The sequence below is a fragment of the Manacus vitellinus genome, unplaced genomic scaffold (assembly GCF_001715985.3).
Source record: "Manacus vitellinus isolate BGI_N305 unplaced genomic scaffold, ASM171598v3 scaffold_28_pilon, whole genome shotgun sequence".
NCBI lineage: Eukaryota > Metazoa > Chordata > Aves > Passeriformes > Pipridae > Manacus > Manacus vitellinus.
Window position 1 is genome coordinate 9,346,026 of NW_021940122.1, and position 17,384 is coordinate 9,363,409.

The 17,384-nt window shown below is 41.7% G+C and overlaps 1 protein-coding gene across 2 annotated transcripts in view; it reads left to right on the plus strand.

The window, feature by feature from the left end:
* The first annotated feature begins 260 nt into the window (after positions 1-260).
* CASR (calcium sensing receptor) overlaps positions 261-17,384 on the plus strand; it is a 41,850-nt gene continuing 24,726 nt past the window's right edge. For both annotated transcript variants that reach the window (XM_018074515.3, XM_018074514.2), the window contains exons 1-3: positions 261-613; positions 8,902-9,208; positions 12,085-12,966. In XM_018074515.3, the coding sequence (XP_017930004.3) occupies positions 429-613; positions 8,902-9,208; positions 12,085-12,966 (1,374 nt within the window). In that variant the 5' untranslated portion in view covers positions 261-428. The remainder of the gene's footprint in view (positions 614-8,901; positions 9,209-12,084; positions 12,967-17,384) is intronic.

Below are 17,384 nucleotides of genomic sequence, written 5' to 3' on the forward strand. Positions count from 1 at the left end.
ACAGGAGTGCCTGGCTTTGTCTAGGTTGTAAGGTGTCCCAGGTGGGTTGTTGAGTGGGGCCAGCTTCGGGGACATACTGAGGGGGTGATTTGACAAAGCAGGACCATCGTGGCGATGTGGAGCACTGGTGTGTAGTTGGGATCACTTTTCAAGTCTTTCTTTTGCAGTTCTCAGAGATGGGCTCTCCGTAATGCTTTGATTATGAAGAAAGAAGGACTGCTGAATAGTTGCTTTGCAATGGAGAAGACAGAGGGAGAAACACCAGCACTGTGGTTCCCACCTTGTTGCTTATCTCCCTGCAAACATGTACCCCAAATCCTCTCTGTGCTGTATTAAGGAAAGAAAAAGCTTAGACATTACGACATCTGCTTTCTTACATCATCTTTACCAATTTTGCATCCTATAACTCCCTGGTGAAAAGAGGAACAATGACTTTATATAGCTGCTGCTTGATTCTTTTGCTATTTACCTGGAACACTGCTGCCTATGGGCCAAACCAGCGGGCACAGAAGAAGGGAGACATTATTCTCGGAGGATTGTTCCCCATTCACTTCGGAGTGGCTGCTAAAGACCAGGATCTAAAATCAAGACCAGAATCAGTGGAGTGTATAAGGTAAGCTTGTAAAAGGGAAAATAAAAAGTTTTGTTGGGGAAGTCTTCACCTTTCTTGACTTGAAGTGACATTCTATACATTGTGTAAATATACATTGTAATCTGATGCTTTTAGAGGCAATTGGTGTAAATAATAGAAAAAACAAGTTAAACAGTAACATAAATAATATTTGCACAGTGAAAGAGGGCAATCTTTGTACTACCTGGAGCTGCCAAAATAGGAATATACTGATCTATCTAGCCATTCACAGTGGACATTTGATTAGTATCTGAAAATTAGCTTTCCTAGCAGAAGGATGTAAAAGAACGCATAGTGCCATTTAGTTCATTTGATTAAAGTAATGCATAGCAAAACATCTTGGAAATCAGATTTTATTGGGGTTTTTTTCCACGTCTGCCTGTCACCTTCTACGTTTTTACAAACAGTTTAGTTGCCTAAACAAGTGGATAGGTGAAAGTGAGACAGGTCACTGCTTTTGAAAAATCCTACTGAACACATAAATGTCTCTTTAGGACCTTTACAAAGGTCAGACTTTCCTCACCCAGAGTCCTTTTCTTTTGTGTAAACAGTGTATATAGGTTTTATCTTTAGTGTTTGGCAGTTAAACCTGGAGGGACAAATGCACATGAAAACAATTTCTCTTATTACTGAAATGTAGCCATTTTTGTGATGAGACATGAGGAACTTTTAACCTTACAACCCTGCACATAATACACAGAAAAAGTGGAAAGTGAGACAGAAAGTGATTACAACTGGAACGTCATATAAACAAAATATAAGAAATTCATGTGGACCTCTCCCATGACCATGCACAGGAAAACACTTCAGTGTTATGGGGCTTCTTCTGTAATCATATGTGAAAAAATTATGTACCTGAAATTATTTGGACCTCTCATCGTACACTGGGGATCTAGTATAGTTGTGTTGCAGATGGCAATGAAGAATGGCTGACAGCACTCCTGCTATGCTTACAGATTTCAGGTGTGATTTCCCACTGAGACACTGAGCAAGACACGTCCATCCACATTATGAGATCATCCCCAGATGTTCTCATAGGGAACACGCAGAAATGTAATTAAGCAGAGATTATTTTGACTTCTTCTGTGCCAGCACAGGAAAGTCATGAACTAAATGTATGTGGAATTTCTACTTCATGGAGCAAGAAACTCTGCCAGCATTCCAGCATTTTTTTTTTCTCTCCCAAATGCAGCATTTTAAAAGTGGAATGCAGGAAAGCAGTGGATGCTTTCAGCTCCATTGTCTTCTTTACCTGCTCCAGGCGGAAGGCAGGACAATGTAGATATTTGCAAACTGAACGTAGTTTTCAATTCTGTCGATGGTGATTGAGTCTCAGTGACTGTCTTGAAATGGTCACATTATTGAAACAAATCACTGGAAAATGTTCTGCCACAAGTACTACGAGTGTGTGGTTGCCAAAAGGCATGGTAATGAGGTAGCACTGCCAACAACAGGCAAATCCTGAAAAGCCAGACTAGGTGTTTTAAGGACACAGTGGGAGATCTTCTGGGTGGCATTTGATCTGCTAAAAGGCATCCTCCAGCTGAAATTTGCCTGGATAAAATCTGTGTTCCTCTTACCCCTGCACCAAGAAGCTGCAGGTGCAAAAGAGAAAAAAGGTGACTGCAGAGGCAGGCATTTGTGGCATTTGCTGCTATCCTTCAAGGAACTGGATAACTTGGGAGTTGACAGCATAATGCAAAAGGAGAAGAAATGAAGGTCAGAGATCTAACTGCAAGGCAGTAGAAACTACGAAAGGAACAAGGGAATGATTGGACCAGAGATGACTGGAAATTCCTCATTGCACACATCTTTACCAGCAAATGTCCATTTGGAGGACCTGTTTAATTCAAAAGAGGTTGGACTGAGAAGACTTTTTGAGACCGGTCATCAGATTGTAATGATGGAGACAATTAATCAATGGGAACATTTATGTGTATTCCTTGTTATTGGTACATGTCAAATTGAGAGCAGATATTTTTCCTGAAAGATTTTTTATTTTTAGAAGTATTGAAGACAGAAAATTCCTCTGGCTGGAGTTGTACAAAGATCTCTCAACATAGATATGGTGGTTCTTTTTGGGTTTGGACTCCCTCATTAGGTATTAGGCTGTGGCAGGGTTGTGCATGCCGACTCTTGAGTCCAATACATTCTTCAAGTCAAGAGTAAGAATCTTACATATCACATGTGAGTTTCCTCAGTTCTTGGCAATAGACTAGCCTGGTATTATCAAACCCCTATTTTTGGGGGGAGAAAAATATATATATGTTCTAGTTTCTTCACAAAGTAAACCTGTCCAGTCTTGCAGCCTCAAGAACTTCAGTAGACCAGGAAATAAATGTGACTGTACCTGGTCAGTCAAACCAAAGGTGCTAAATCTGCCCCATACCTTTAACTGCCCTTGTCACCCTTATCTGAGCCTTCTTCACCACTGCTTTATGTTTTCAGAGCAGAGGCTAATCAGTGTTATACCTGCCCCCTTTTCAGATGGCTGTGTGCAGCTTAATCTCTGAACTACACAGGAAGATGTGTCTCATATCACATAAGCAAATTAGACTCAGGTCACTCTGGGAGTATGAGCATCCTCTCTCTCTACTCATACTCTCCCACACCGGGCTGCAGCAGCAGCAAGTCATCAGACCATGTGAAAAGCTCCTTGCTTTGAAACCAAGACCTAAGGGTCCCACTGAAACCCTGTGTGTGGTCTATTTTGGAGTTCAGTATCAAGCAACTTAAAGTAACATGGTTTTCCTTTGTTTTGACCACTGTTCAACCTAATCTGTGCTATTTGGACATTTTCTCCCACATTTAGCTCTTGTTCAGTGCCACGTTTATGCTCTCAAACAGGGTTTCTCAAAATGGATAGGACAGTTTTCTCTCCACTTTTTCAGTTTTCACCTTGTTCATGCTCTTGTGGCAGAGCATCTTTTTCTGCAACTTAGCTTACATAATGGCCTGAACATACTGTGCATACTTTGCACATAATTATTCAGAAAATTATATACATAACTCAGCAGTGAAAGGAAAAGGGAAGAGTAACAATCTGTCTTTTTGTGATGATGCTACTGAAAAGGCATCTTTGTGCTTTAAACAGGGAGTTGTAGAATCCAAAGTGAAAACATACTTGTGATTTTGCCACACTAAATGTCAGATACGAATACAAAAAGTGAGAGCAGTTTCGTTTCCTGTTTATTGTTTCAGCAATCAAGGACCCCGCATTTGATAGAAATACACCCTCTGTCTTTGTGTGCCTCAGGTGCTGTTGCAGCAACTTTCCTTATAACATTTGCTGATGCATATCTGATGTGTGCAGTGGAGGCAGAGGCTGAGCACAGCACAAGCAAGCCCTGACCCCCATTCCATTCCCTGTCAGCACCCACAGAGGCCTATTCACAACCAGATTTCTCTGCCCTTTCTCGATTTCGGGTAGATTAGCAGTAGTGGTCATGGTGGTATCGTTAGTCTTATTCTTGGCATTATTGCACAGATGGACCATACCCATGTATTCCTCTTACCATAATGAACTGCTTGCAGTAAGGATATATCTCTCCTGAGCTGAGATACAGTGTTGTCAATATGGTGTTGCTAGGTCATAATTTTTAATGATATTTCCTATATTCTGATCAGCAGTCTAGCCAAGTTCCCACGCTGTGACACATAGTTTTTAGGATGTGAAACTGTGGTGAGACGTTCTCCCCATGTCATAGTGCAGGACTTCACAGAGTATAGCTCCAGGACTCTTTAGCCCACTGAGTCAGTCTGTCCATCTGAGAAAACAGAATTTAAGTTTTAGCCCTTGAAGATGTATTTGCTAATCCCACTGCAGGCCTGAATGTATAACAAGCTATTTAGGATTTTTTTCCTAAGATGAAATTGTATCCTTTTTCACTTTTTCTTCCATTCACCTTCTAAACTGTAATTTTTTTCTTTTTTTTTTTTTTTGTCTGCACAATACCCTTCACCCATAGTCCTAGACTGTAAGAGGGGTAAGCAACTCATTATACCTGCTGACTGCAGGTCTTCCCTTTGCATAGCTTAGAAATAACAGTGGTAGTAGCAGCAATAACATGTAATTAATTTACTGGAAATCTAGAGAGGACAGAGAAATTAGTATGTGCATGCAACCATTAGAGAAGGAGGGGTGCTGGTGTGAGACAAAAGGCATATGCAGGCTTTGCCATCATTTTTGAGTATAAGTACCTGTAAGATATGGGAGGGTAAGTGAAAACTGTATTCAGAGCTTTCACTTTTTCCTTCTTTTCCTTCATATTCTATTGCCTAGTGCCTTGTAAGTGTGATAAATGAAGGTCATGAATACACATGAGGTTGTGAATTCTTTCGTTATGAAGACCAACCAGGATCAGGACCAATTTCCCTGCTGGATGCAGACAGTAAGATCTGTTAAAACCAAACCAGACAAACAAACAGGGGATGGAACTATGGGGAGCTTAAACCACGAAGTGGCCTTGTGTCTCACAATTTATGTACCCTTGCTTTGAAACACCGACTGAGACATTTAAGCCATTCTGAGCACCATTTGACAGACACATTTATTATGTAGAAAACTGGTCTGCTGCACATCTGTCCTCTGCAGATGTGGCACTTACAGTGAGGATTTGTGGAGGTATTGTTTCTGATTTCTCTCTCTCTGTTTGTGCTCCTCTCTGAGATTAGAAAGATCAGTGGGTTGAGTACACTGGCAGGTCGCAGAATAGGCAACAGAGGGGAAACATTTACAGAATTGGTGTAAATAAAAATTCCCATCTACACTTGTGGGCTCTGAATTATTTACATTAAACTCTCATTTAGAGCTTAATGGCCACTTTTTATAACAGCACATCTCAGAAATGTTAAAATACAAGACTATGCAAACATACCTGTAAAGTAATTTGCCAGAAAATGAATTTTGGAGGGTGCTTGTTTTCCACCAGGAAAATACCAGTGACTATTTAAATATTCTGGAAATCTAATGAAAGTTTGCTTCTGTTAGTAAATCCTGTGCAGTTTCTTTATGGAAATTACCAGACAAATTTCTGCATGGATGACAGAGCATTCCAGTGACTAGTCAAATTAATCACAGCAGCAGCGTAGCACAGGAGGTCAGCTGCATCAGTGTGACCTACTGCCAGGTTCAAAGGCTGCTCTCACCAATCACTCGTACACATCAAGCCAAGAGGAGCCTATCTGCAACCCCTTTCTGGGATCTTACAGTACAATAGGAGAGAACTTATTCACTAAATTTCCATTCATAGAGATTGAAAAAATCTTGCTTCATTTAGATCAGTTTGACAGCACTACCTTCATCTGATCATATCTGTATTACAGTACTGATACAACACTGTATCAGTTAACAAGATGAGAGCTTGTCTGAAGATCTATCAGGAATTAGAGAAGACAAAGTGAGGAGTGGTGTCTCCATCCCATCTGATCCTCTTCTCCTGATCTGCTCATGCTGCTACCAACAGAGGTGCAACTGAAGAGAACTGCAGGTCTCCTGCCTAGGTTAGTTTGAGATAAATTATTGAAAGCATTTCAAAGGTATTTTGGAGTCCAGCTCCCAGAAAACTGACCCTACTCTCCTTTCTCCTCTAAAATAAAAACATCCAAATTCAAGTACCTGAAGTAGAGGCCTTATAATGTAAATATACACTAATTAGGAGCATATGTCGTAAAGGAAAATAAAAGCAACTGTGTATCATGGACCTTAGTCTGCATTTACTGAATTAAATATCAAATATTTATTTGAAGTCAAGGGTAAGACAGTCCAGTTACTTCACTGCTTTTGAAGATACCATCTGAAGATACCACCTTGTGATATTTAAAAAAAAAAAAAAATTCCTGTCAAGCAGGCAAAATAACTTTGTGTCATACTTTACCTGTATAATTTAGTGTAAACAGGCTTAAATTTACTTTTACATATACTCAAATGTGTGAATCTTTTCACAGTAGTGTAGTGGTACCTTTGAACTTTCCAGCTTCTCAGCAGTCTTCCCTTTATATATAGAAAATGCATTCAGATTTTGCTCTTAGATGTGCCTGAATATGGTCCTTGCTTCAAATCCTATTCATATTTTAATTAAAAGTATCTGTAAACACACATAAGTTTTTAAAAAGAAGTGTCACAAAACCCCTCCTTGCTTCCATTTATCCCAGTGTGCATTAGTGACCAGTGGTGTGACCAACACATCTTTCTGTACACAGCACTCACTGACTAGATCCCTCTGATTTCAGCCCTTTTATTTCAGAGCACTCTCATGACATCTTGCTCTTTAATGGTTTGAAACTAAAGCAAAATATTCTAAATGGCCAAACTACTTCTAACAGTAATCCACACTCTCATGTTTCTAAAGAGTAATGTTAATAAAGCTAATTGTCCCTTTGGTCACAAGTTATAACTAAGCATTTTCATTGGCCTCAAAGTTTTTGACCTAAGAGATCTGTACTGAAACTGTGCTGTCTGGTCTTTGAGCTCAGCCTCAGAGCTGAACTTCATTTGGAAGTTGGCCAAAGATGTCTGGAGGAGGCGAAGTCAAGTTGGATAAATGAAGTTTTTAAGACTTTAACCTTAGCTGTGATATCTTTAGAAATTCTGATCCCAGGTGAATCAGATAAAACTCCTGGAATGGAAGTAATGTGACTTTGTTCATTCAGCTTTGAAAACGTCAGCCATAGCTAACATCAATTTTGAAAGCAATTAATTTAATCCAGCAATTAAAAATGTTCAGATCATACATCTCAGAGATTGAAAGTTTTTGATTTCATGAAGCTTATCTTTAGAAATCTTCACCTTGGTAATGGAAACATTTCTCAAAGCATTTCAAAATGGAACTTAAGTGAAACCTAAAATTTAGCATTTCATGTAGAATCTATTCTTGGGCAGGCTATTTTTCCAGGCTTTTCCAGTTCTGGGTCTTGTTATTTTTCCTAATGGATCTCAAGCATAAGAGCATTGACACTTTCCTGTTTTCAGCTGTAACTCAACACAAAACTGCAAGCTAACTGCTATCCTGACCCATAGTGCGTTCCATGGAAGGGCAGGTTTCAGTTCATGAAATATTCTGCTATTCCAGCTGACTTACCCTGAAATGTGGCAGCCTCACAGACACACAACTGATTGCCTGTGCAACTTTACAAGAGAAAACACAGTAAAATTTGAGAATAACATGTATCAAAGATACTTTCTTCCTGCTGCTTTCCACAAAGAAGTTTGTCTCTTTTTTTGATAAGCAGTCATCCTGCATCAGTTTCTTTCCCTGCCAGCCCATTCAGTGCCTGAAACGAGGACTCCCAGGTCCTGCAGCACATTTGCACCAGTCCCCTGCTCTGGGTTAGCTCCGTGCACAGGTGCAAGATAGTCAGAAAACTCAGCTTCTCCATTTTAGAGAAGAGAGAAGGCTTCAAGAAACAGTTCCAATTTCACAGGCCAGCTCTGAGGGCATCTTCTGAGTTCATGTCTAAAGCAAATATATGAGAGTACCATAATAATGAGAAAAGTTACTCCTTCAGTGAAGGCACTGAAATATCTAATTAACAAGTTAGCAATTTACACTAGGATTGGATTTACATTTATAGCATGTCTCTGTTCTCTGATGTAAACAGGCTGACTGCACTCTCTCTCACAAAGTGAAGTGTGTGATGTAAGGCCAAATTTCCCCAAGCAGAGCTCCCAGGCACCTGTGCATCCAGCAGTAGGCCAGTGTTGTGGCTCAGCCTGCTCTGCCTGCCTAAAGCCATGAGGAGCTGACGCACGGAGTATCCCTGAGCCCAAATCCCTGGCAGCATCACACTCAGCACAGGCTTAGCAGACACTGCCATCTGCATTCAGAAACATGTCAGAGGAGCCTGGAAGGAAACCTCGCAGGTGTAGCTTTGTGTCAGAGCGTTTGCTCAGGCATCATGAGATCCAGGTTTAGGGTCCTGAGCAGAAGGGACAGGCCAGAGTCAACACTCCAGACATGCTGTCTTTCAAGTTTCACAGATTTTAGGGGACTTAGAAAAGTTCATCTCATACTCATGATCTCTGAAGTGAACTCTCAGACTGAAAAGTTATAAGCCAGATCTAACCATAGCACAAATGTGCCTCTTCTGTAACCACTGAAGACAAAAGCAAAATTTTCTAAATTTAGTAGGATGCAAGAAATGGCATGAGTCGCTTTTGCCTTTTGTATCTGGAATTCTTCACTCTGTCTTTGCCTCAGTCCTAGATTCCTCTCTGCTGTTTCCCTCTTTCTCACTCTATTTTATTTTTATTTTTATTTTTGCTCCCCCAGGTATAATTTTCGAGGCTTCCGGTGGCTCCAGGCTATGATCTTTGCCATAGAAGAAATAAACAGTAGCCCAACTCTCCTTCCCAACATGACCTTGGGATACAGGATATTTGACACTTGTAATACAGTCTCTAAAGCCCTGGAGGCCACACTGAGTTTTGTGGCCCAGAACAAGATAGACTCCTTGAACCTGGATGAATTCTGCAACTGCTCAGAACATATCCCTTCCACCATTGCAGTCGTGGGGGCAACCGGCTCTGGCGTCTCTACTGCTGTGGCCAATCTGCTGGGACTCTTTTACATACCTCAGGTACTCTTCCACCTTGCTTGTTTAAGTTATGGAACTGGTCTGCTTCTCTGCTCTGCAAAGATTAAACAAAGATTGTTTAATCTTTGCCATTTCCAATAGAACTTCAAGCAGAGAAACAATACAAAGTGTAGGGGGTTTCTTAATGGTAGAAATATGTCTTGCTAGCAATTAGCAGTCCCCAAACACAAACGTTACCAAGCAGCCAATAATTTGGCCAACAGCAACTTAGTCTAGGAGGACTAGAGTCCTCTAGAGTGGCTTAGTCTATGAATACAGCTATTATATGTCAGTCACTGACAGTTCCCAGACCTGACAGATTAGTTGTGTTGTTACTTCACAGTGGTGACTCTAGTCATGTCCAGCTCCCACAGAGCCCACTTAAGGCAGAGCTCAGTCATTTCCAGCTACTCTTTACATCTCTCAGCATCTCTGATCATTCAAGTAGGTGACCTGTTAAGTTCTTTACCAGCACTTTCTTGTGCTGGTAAAGTGCTGTGGTGGTTTGCTCTGAGCTGACCTGTTTTTCTTTTGCCCTAGGGCCTCCAAAACAGGGTTTGTGAAAGCATCTGGATATGCCCCCCCTTGTCCTGAGGTGTGGAGATGTAGTTGTGCCAGCTCCTATATTGCAGCATCTTTCTAGCTGAATTCTGACTCTGCTGGGGCCAGTACCAGCATCCATGTTCCCATCCTTTTTTTTAACAAGCCTATTGCTCTGCCAAGATCTTAAGCTAAGTACAAGGCTGGCATATTATAGCTTAATGCTGTTGCTCTTGATTTTAGATTTCTACACTGAAGACAACTTTGGAAAAAGTGCTTGGCCTTATCCATTTATGTGTTACCTTGAATAACCTAACATTTCCAATTCCTCTTCTAAAATGAATACAGGTGTCAGAGCTCACTAGAGTCCTTATAACAATAGTGTGTGACAATGCACCTGAGAGATATATCTTTACTTCACCCAGGGCTTCAATTCCCATCTCCACTACAAATGAAGAAGGAAGGATTCTTGATTGCCCAGTGCTCAGTAATATATCTTGTCTATTTAATCTTATCAGTCTGACTCCCTTGCAGGAGTCTAAAGAACTGAACATTTGGTCTCTGAGTAGAGCAGGAATGGTTTAAGCTAAGACCAATATGTGCTCTCCAGGTATTGCCCAGAGTAGCACTGGAAGTCAGCGTGTAATAAACACCGTGATGACGTTTTAAGGGATATTGTTCATTTACACATCACATTACCAGGTGAACGAGGACAGCCAAGGAAGGTTGGTGGGTTTGACTGAACATGACAGATGTTTGCAATTCTCAAGCTTTCCCTTTGAAGAGGGAATGGCATTTGCACTATGATGCAGTAGCCTTACCCAGAGGCTGCAGAAATGGATAGGTGTCAGGAGGTTCAGTTCTGGAATGAAATCAACCAGATGGTTAAGTATGACAACTGAAAGCAGGCTTTTAAACTGGGAGTTGCTGGGCAAAATTATCACAACCATTTATAGCAAGACCATTAGCAAATCCATGTTTATTAGGCCCTGCATTTCAGTACAATTTAGAGATATATTTTACAATTAATGTATCATTAGTCATTCTGTTGACATAGACACTGAAAATGTTACGACTCTATTGTTTCTCAGTATCTCACCTCAGTGTACCCTTACAGCACATGTGGGAGTGGAATACCTTCCTTGTACCTCCTGGCAAGAGATTGTAGAAGGTGACAGTAGCACTGGGCAGGAGCCTGTCCAGGGGAGAGTACAGCTCTGTGAAAGGAGGATTTGCTCCTGTGGCCCTTGAAACTGCACTAGGAGACGTACTTTCTTTCTTCATTAAATACCAGAGTTTAAGGAGGAGATAAGATTTTCTGTAAATTTCCACTTTGTACAAAATGAACTGTTTATAGAAGATTTTTTCAAATGAGAGTCTGTCCTAAAGAATTCAGATAGCAATCTCTCAATGCAAAGATCAGTGAGTTTGAGAAGTTCTCCAGATCTTTAAACTATCATTATCTGGGGTTTTTGGGTTTTTTTCCTACTTGTGGAAAATTTAAATTATATCTTAAGAGCATATGGCACTTGTTCTGATTAGGAAAATAAAATAGTTCTTGATAGCTTTAGAAAAGGAAATAAAATCCAATTTTAACCATAAAACAGTGGCTTATAAAGCATGGAATGCCTACTGGCTTCTTTGCTGATTCTGGCCAGCAATCAGGAAATAACTGCTAAAGCAGCATTACCACAACATTCTGCAGGATCAAGGGAACTGATATACATTGCATTTTTCTTACGTCAGCTGGAAGGGATTGCATATAAAATATGGCACCTGATGGAGCCTGTTTGAGAATGGGACAAATGTCAGAGCAGAGGAGAGACAGACAGAGTAGACTCAGAATAGCAGTACCACCCTGCTGTCTCCTTTCTGATTCAAGACAGAGAAAGCCTGCAATTTGTCTTAATTATGGGCATTGCCCTCATTTATCTAAAAGATATATTCTTTTTATTTCTGGATTCAGCAGGAAGTGCAGCAAGGTAGGCCAGCTTTGGTTCACCTCTTTGCCATTGCTCTGACCTACTGTCAGGTTCTCTCTCCCTCAGATCCTTGACCTTGCAGGTGGACACAAGGTTGCTCCAGCCTCTCAGGTCCAAGCAGCTGCTTCTGTACGTGTGCCTCCGTAAGATAGGCACAGTTACAAGAACATACAGGCTCTCAGGGTGGACCATGTGCAACCACAGACTAATAATATGTAGCTGCAGTGTGGTGCTCAACTCTCTCTTTGCCCCACCAGAGGTTCAACAGATTGGCGGTGACTCCAGGTAAATGTAGGCAATTTATTTCTAGGCACTTCACTTTATGGTGTGTTTTCCTTGTTTACTGCGCTCTCACAGGTCAGCTATGCCTCATCCAGTCGTCTCCTGAGCAACAAGAACCAGTTCAAGTCCTTCCTTCGCACAATCCCCAATGATGAGCATCAGGCCACAGCAATGGCAGACATCATCGAGTACTTTCGCTGGAACTGGGTGGGGACAATCGCGGCTGATGATGACTATGGCCGGCCGGGGATTGAAAAGTTTCGAGAAGAGGCAGAGGAGAGAGATATCTGCATTGATTTTAGCGAGCTCATCTCCCAGTACTCGGATGAAGAGGAGATCCAGCAGGTGGTAGAGGTCATCCAGAACTCCACAGCAAGGGTGATTGTTGTTTTCTCCAGTGGCCCAGACCTGGAGCCTCTCATCAAAGAGATCGTCAGGCGAAACATCACTGGCAAGATCTGGCTGGCAAGTGAGGCCTGGGCCAGCTCTTCCCTAATAGCCATGCCGGAGTTCTTCCGTGTCATTGGCAGCACCATCGGGTTCGCACTGAAGGCAGGACAGATCCCAGGCTTTCGTGAGTTCCTGCAGAAGGTACATCCCAAGAAGTCCACCAACAACGGCTTTGCCAAGGAGTTTTGGGAGGAGACATTTAACTGCTATCTCCCTGATGGGTCCAAAAATTCTCCAGCTTCAACTTCCTTCCATAAGGGCCATGAAGAGGGACTGGGAGCTGGAAATGGGACGTCTGCCTTCCGACCTCCGTGCACAGGGAATGAGAACATCACTAGTGTGGAGACACCGTACCTGGACTATACACACTTGCGGATATCCTATAATGTGTATTTGGCAGTATATTCTATTGCCCACGCCTTGCAGGATATATATACCTGTACCCCTGGGAAAGGACTCTTCACTAATGGGTCCTGTGCAGACATTAAGAAGGTTGAGGCATGGCAGGTAAGTTCTTCTTTTGTGTGCCTGTGCCATATACCTGCAGAAAAAAAGACAAGCTGTCCCAGATGCCTTTTAGGGTGTCGTTCATAATCCTGGGTCTCAGACAGAGCATAAGGCTCCTGGGTCATTGGGTATCTCTGTGTGTGAGTTAGGTGCACGCTCCCACCCCACAGGAAACATAAGGTAAGTTGTGTTAGGTTTGCCTGCAGCGAAAGGGGCTTAAACCAAGTTAAATTTTCTTTCATTCGCTGCGGGCCAAAAGTGCACACACAGACAATTACCACAGCCTGGCTGACGCAAGGTAACTTGATCATATATTGAGCCTTACATAAACAAGAGGGCCTGGAGAGAGCACATAAACAAGGAAAACAGTTTTTAGAGTTCATTTTCTTTGGCAAGCTTTACGTCTTTTGCAATCCCACAGCAATTTTCCATACAGGCTGTATTTTTTCCCCACAGTTTTGAGCTTATATAGAATCAAACAAAAGCAGGTTGAGCAATGAAGGAAAATAATGTGTGGCTATTGGGCAGAAAATAGATAGTTGCTTTGATTTGGCAGTGATATTTGTGAACTGATAAAATGGTACTAATGACTTAGTCACATTTACCCATTCATTCAATGCATTCTGCCCTCTGGTACATGGATGGTATTCTGGCATTTTGTCTTCTGATCCTTTGTGAATGCTCTGTACCTTACCATGTGTTTGATCATGCTATCCAGTATGGTATTCAGTGCATGGTTTTAATATCTGCTGCATTCTTAAAGACCACAGTTAGCATGGGCTGTCAAATGACAGTATGGCAAATACGTAACAAATTCTGTTTGCCCCATTCTGGTCATCATAAAAAACTTGGGCTCAAGCATGCCTGAAATCAGAACAACACAGGTGAAAGAAAGGAGGATTTGCATGGGTAATTTCCTCTCTTTGGGATAGTCTAACCAAAACAAAAGCTCTCCTTGCCACAGACTGCAGATATTGAGCCAACATATGTGTGTGGGAAAAGCGGTTTGTTCCTGTCTTGTCTCAGTCAACTCAAAAACACCCATCAGATCAAACTAAAAGGCTTTGTCTTGGCATTTATGGGAAACTATTGCTCTGGGTACCTGATTGGGTTTACCAAAACCACTTTACTCAGAATTGGTGAGTGCAGGGTTTGATGCTGGTTTAGAGGAATCCTGTGATTGCTGGCTCCCTCTGAGTTTTCTGTCTTCCAAAGCTGCTATTCTTTTCAGGAAAATACTGGCAGAAGTGGGCAAGTCACAGATTTAGCTTTCCCTGTGCCACTAAAAATGATCCAGAATAAATGTAGTTTTTATTCATTCCTTTATACCTTGTCAGCTTGGAAAGTAAAGCAGGATATTCATGCCATTGCTAAATAAAATAATGTGTTGGTTGAAGATTCCATAGTTAGGAAGAATGACCTCTCATTTCTATGTTGCTTGTCTGATGCTGAAGGATATGTGTATCAAAATGTAAAGCATCCTGCTGATCTAGGCTTTTGGGTATACATGCTTGTCTAAAAGAAGGGAATCAGCATCAAGGAGGAATACGTGGGGAATAACACAAAGGGGCAGGAATAGGGAATGCTACAAAGCAACAGGCTGTACTTGAAATGACTGCCATTAAATGGTGTTGGCTATCAAGCATATTTGATATCTGTGCATTTTTTTCACTTCATTTCAAAATCAAACACATGAATAGCAGGTTAGTGCCAAATCTGTGTGCGCACCTACTTCACACCAGGTACTGCGGCTCATTACCCTCAGGAAGCTTTCCTCAGCCCCAGGGTAGTGAGTTCACCTCACAAACGAGCATCCTCCAGCATCTCCACAGAGATGTTTTCTGACAACCAGGCAGAAAAAAGCTTTCTAGCAAAGTCAATCTCATTTGCAGAGGTCCTTCTGCCAGTGGTCACCATCCGCTCCCTTTCTCACAATCAGCTCAAAGTTTTCTTGATGGGAAGTGACCTGAGAGTGCAAGGACAGCATAGGAAGCCTCCATACCTCTGACTGGAGGCAGCAGCTGCTAATAAAGTCTGCAATTACTGGCCAGGGGATGTGTGGTACAGATAAAGCAAACCTGGTGAACTTGCTGGCTCCATTAGCCTGAGCTCCTGTCCAGAGCAGCCCTTGCCAGTGGGAGTGTTGGCTGAGGAGGATAAATGATGGGTTCTACAATTTAATTATGTACCACTTAATTTTGTTGCCTTTCAATGACATTATCTTATTAACACATATGAGTTTTTATCGTTGTCTGCTAATTGCTAATTTTATGTATTATAATACAAACCTTTTGGAGGATGTAATACAACCTTTTTGTTGTATCTAATTTGTGAAGGATGCTTTTGTGGGTCTGTATATAAGAACAGCATTTTTACCTCAGTAATCAGTTCATTTGAACTGGACAGCAGGAAGCCTAGCACATAATTACTGTTTGTAAATCAGATGCAGTTCTCCTATTCAGAATTTACCATCTACGGTTTAAGAAGGCTCTCAGCATGGAGAGCACAGGTTTTTTCTGTGTCTCCTGAGTTTAAATATCAAATACTACTAACTTTTGTCTCTACTTGTATGAGAAACTGCTTAGTCATTTTCTCCACACTAGGCAGTGATCTGTGACAGACCCTGTCTATAAACCCAGTCTTGCTTCCTTTTGTTTTACCAGCACCTCTGAGCTGGCTGTGGACATCCCCACTAGAGATGGGACTGGCCAGCCCAAGCTCTCAGGTGTCCCCAGCATGTGCAGAGACACAGGCACAAGCCAAGATGATGAGCAGGCAGGACAGCTTCCCAGCTGTGTCTGGAAGAAGCTGTGCCACTCACTTTGCATGCAGAGCTGCCCAGGGGGTTCAGAGTCCTTTTTCTGAAAATGGGAAAGCTGGCACTTTGGAACTCTACAGAAAATTGCAGACCTTGTTAGGATGTCTGTGCTGCCCTTACTCTGAGCAATCTGAGCTGTCTTGTTTTAAGAATCTACCCTGCTGCAAGGCAGAAGATAATCCAGGTGCACACCTTTGCAAGATGCCTGCAAAGAGCAGATAATATTCTCTGTGTGTGCCATTGTTGTGTCCTGCACAATATTGAACAAGATCAGGTCAAATACTTCTTTTTGCAGTGTTTTGTTTAGGTAACAAAAAGGTACGGGGAAATTTAGAACAAAATGTATAAATTCTGTCACTTTTGGACAAGGCAACATTTTACAAAAAGTGCTAAGAATTAAAGTTCATGACTGCACATAGTACAAGAGAAAGAATCCTCTTAAAGATCTCCAGTACCTCTGGCTGCCCATTCTCTTCTGCTGGTGGGTTGTGACTTTTAATTTAAGAGACTGTATTGAGTCGAGCTAACTCTGTGTGTTGCTTTCATTTGTGACTTATCTCCCTCAAACAGAGGCTCTCCCATAAACTGCAGAATAGTAGTGGGAAGGTATGGCAAGAGGTAGGACATGGGCTCAGAACTGCTGTACTGATAATGGCTCTTTTTCAAAATTCCCCTGCATCTTTGGCCTGTTTCTCCATAACAGTTCAATCAATCTGCTTTTGAAGCCCTTTTTTCTTAATATGTTCCCTGATAAGATTTTCTAAGTCCCTCAAGTTCCTTCATTTTATTGGTCTCTGCCCATGTGGCAATTTCCATGATCACTTCTAACAGCAAGTCTGTTTGGTCTTCTGTTCAGTTCTCCTCTGAGCATTTACAGAAGGCTCTCTGTGTCTCTGTCTCATTTCAAACACCGTGTGGTCCTGCAAAAAAATAGGGAGAAAACTAGTAGGGAATCCTAATCTGTCCTTCAAAGCAAATATTTACTACTTCATCTTTTTTCTGTGTGAGAAGAGGAAAGAAAGACCTGTCTTTTCTTCAGACATAGTTCACTCAGTTTCTGCTCGTTCATTTGGGTTCTTGATGATTGCAGCTGATGGGCCTCTTTTTCTGTCTTGCAGTAAAAGCATTGCAATTAAATGGGCAAGATAGGCTCCCAGAGATTTGAGAAGGCAAAAGTGCACAGTCACAGGGTCATGGAGCAAAGCATCCTTGGATTGACTCCTAGACAATTTGCAGGTTGGGGTTACACTGTGGACTGCGAACTTTGGCATGAGTGAAAAATGAGAGCTCTTCTATGCACCAAGGCAAAGCATACTGCACTGGTTGAAAAATGTGTTGTGCTAATAATTTGCAGGTTAAAGACATGTTCGTGTAAATTATTTTATGCCTAGAAATCTGATTGATCTCAGACTTAGTGAAAAGCTGCCATATGCTGTTCCACAAAACAAAAACAAATACAAATTCACTTCACCTAGCAACACCTAAAGTCCTTTATTACACCTCTGCACCTCCCAGCCAACAGTTCCTTCCTTGTGCTGGTGATAAACATTATGAAGAGGTAAAAATGGATTGGTGCCTTCTCTAGCTTTACATTTAGGTA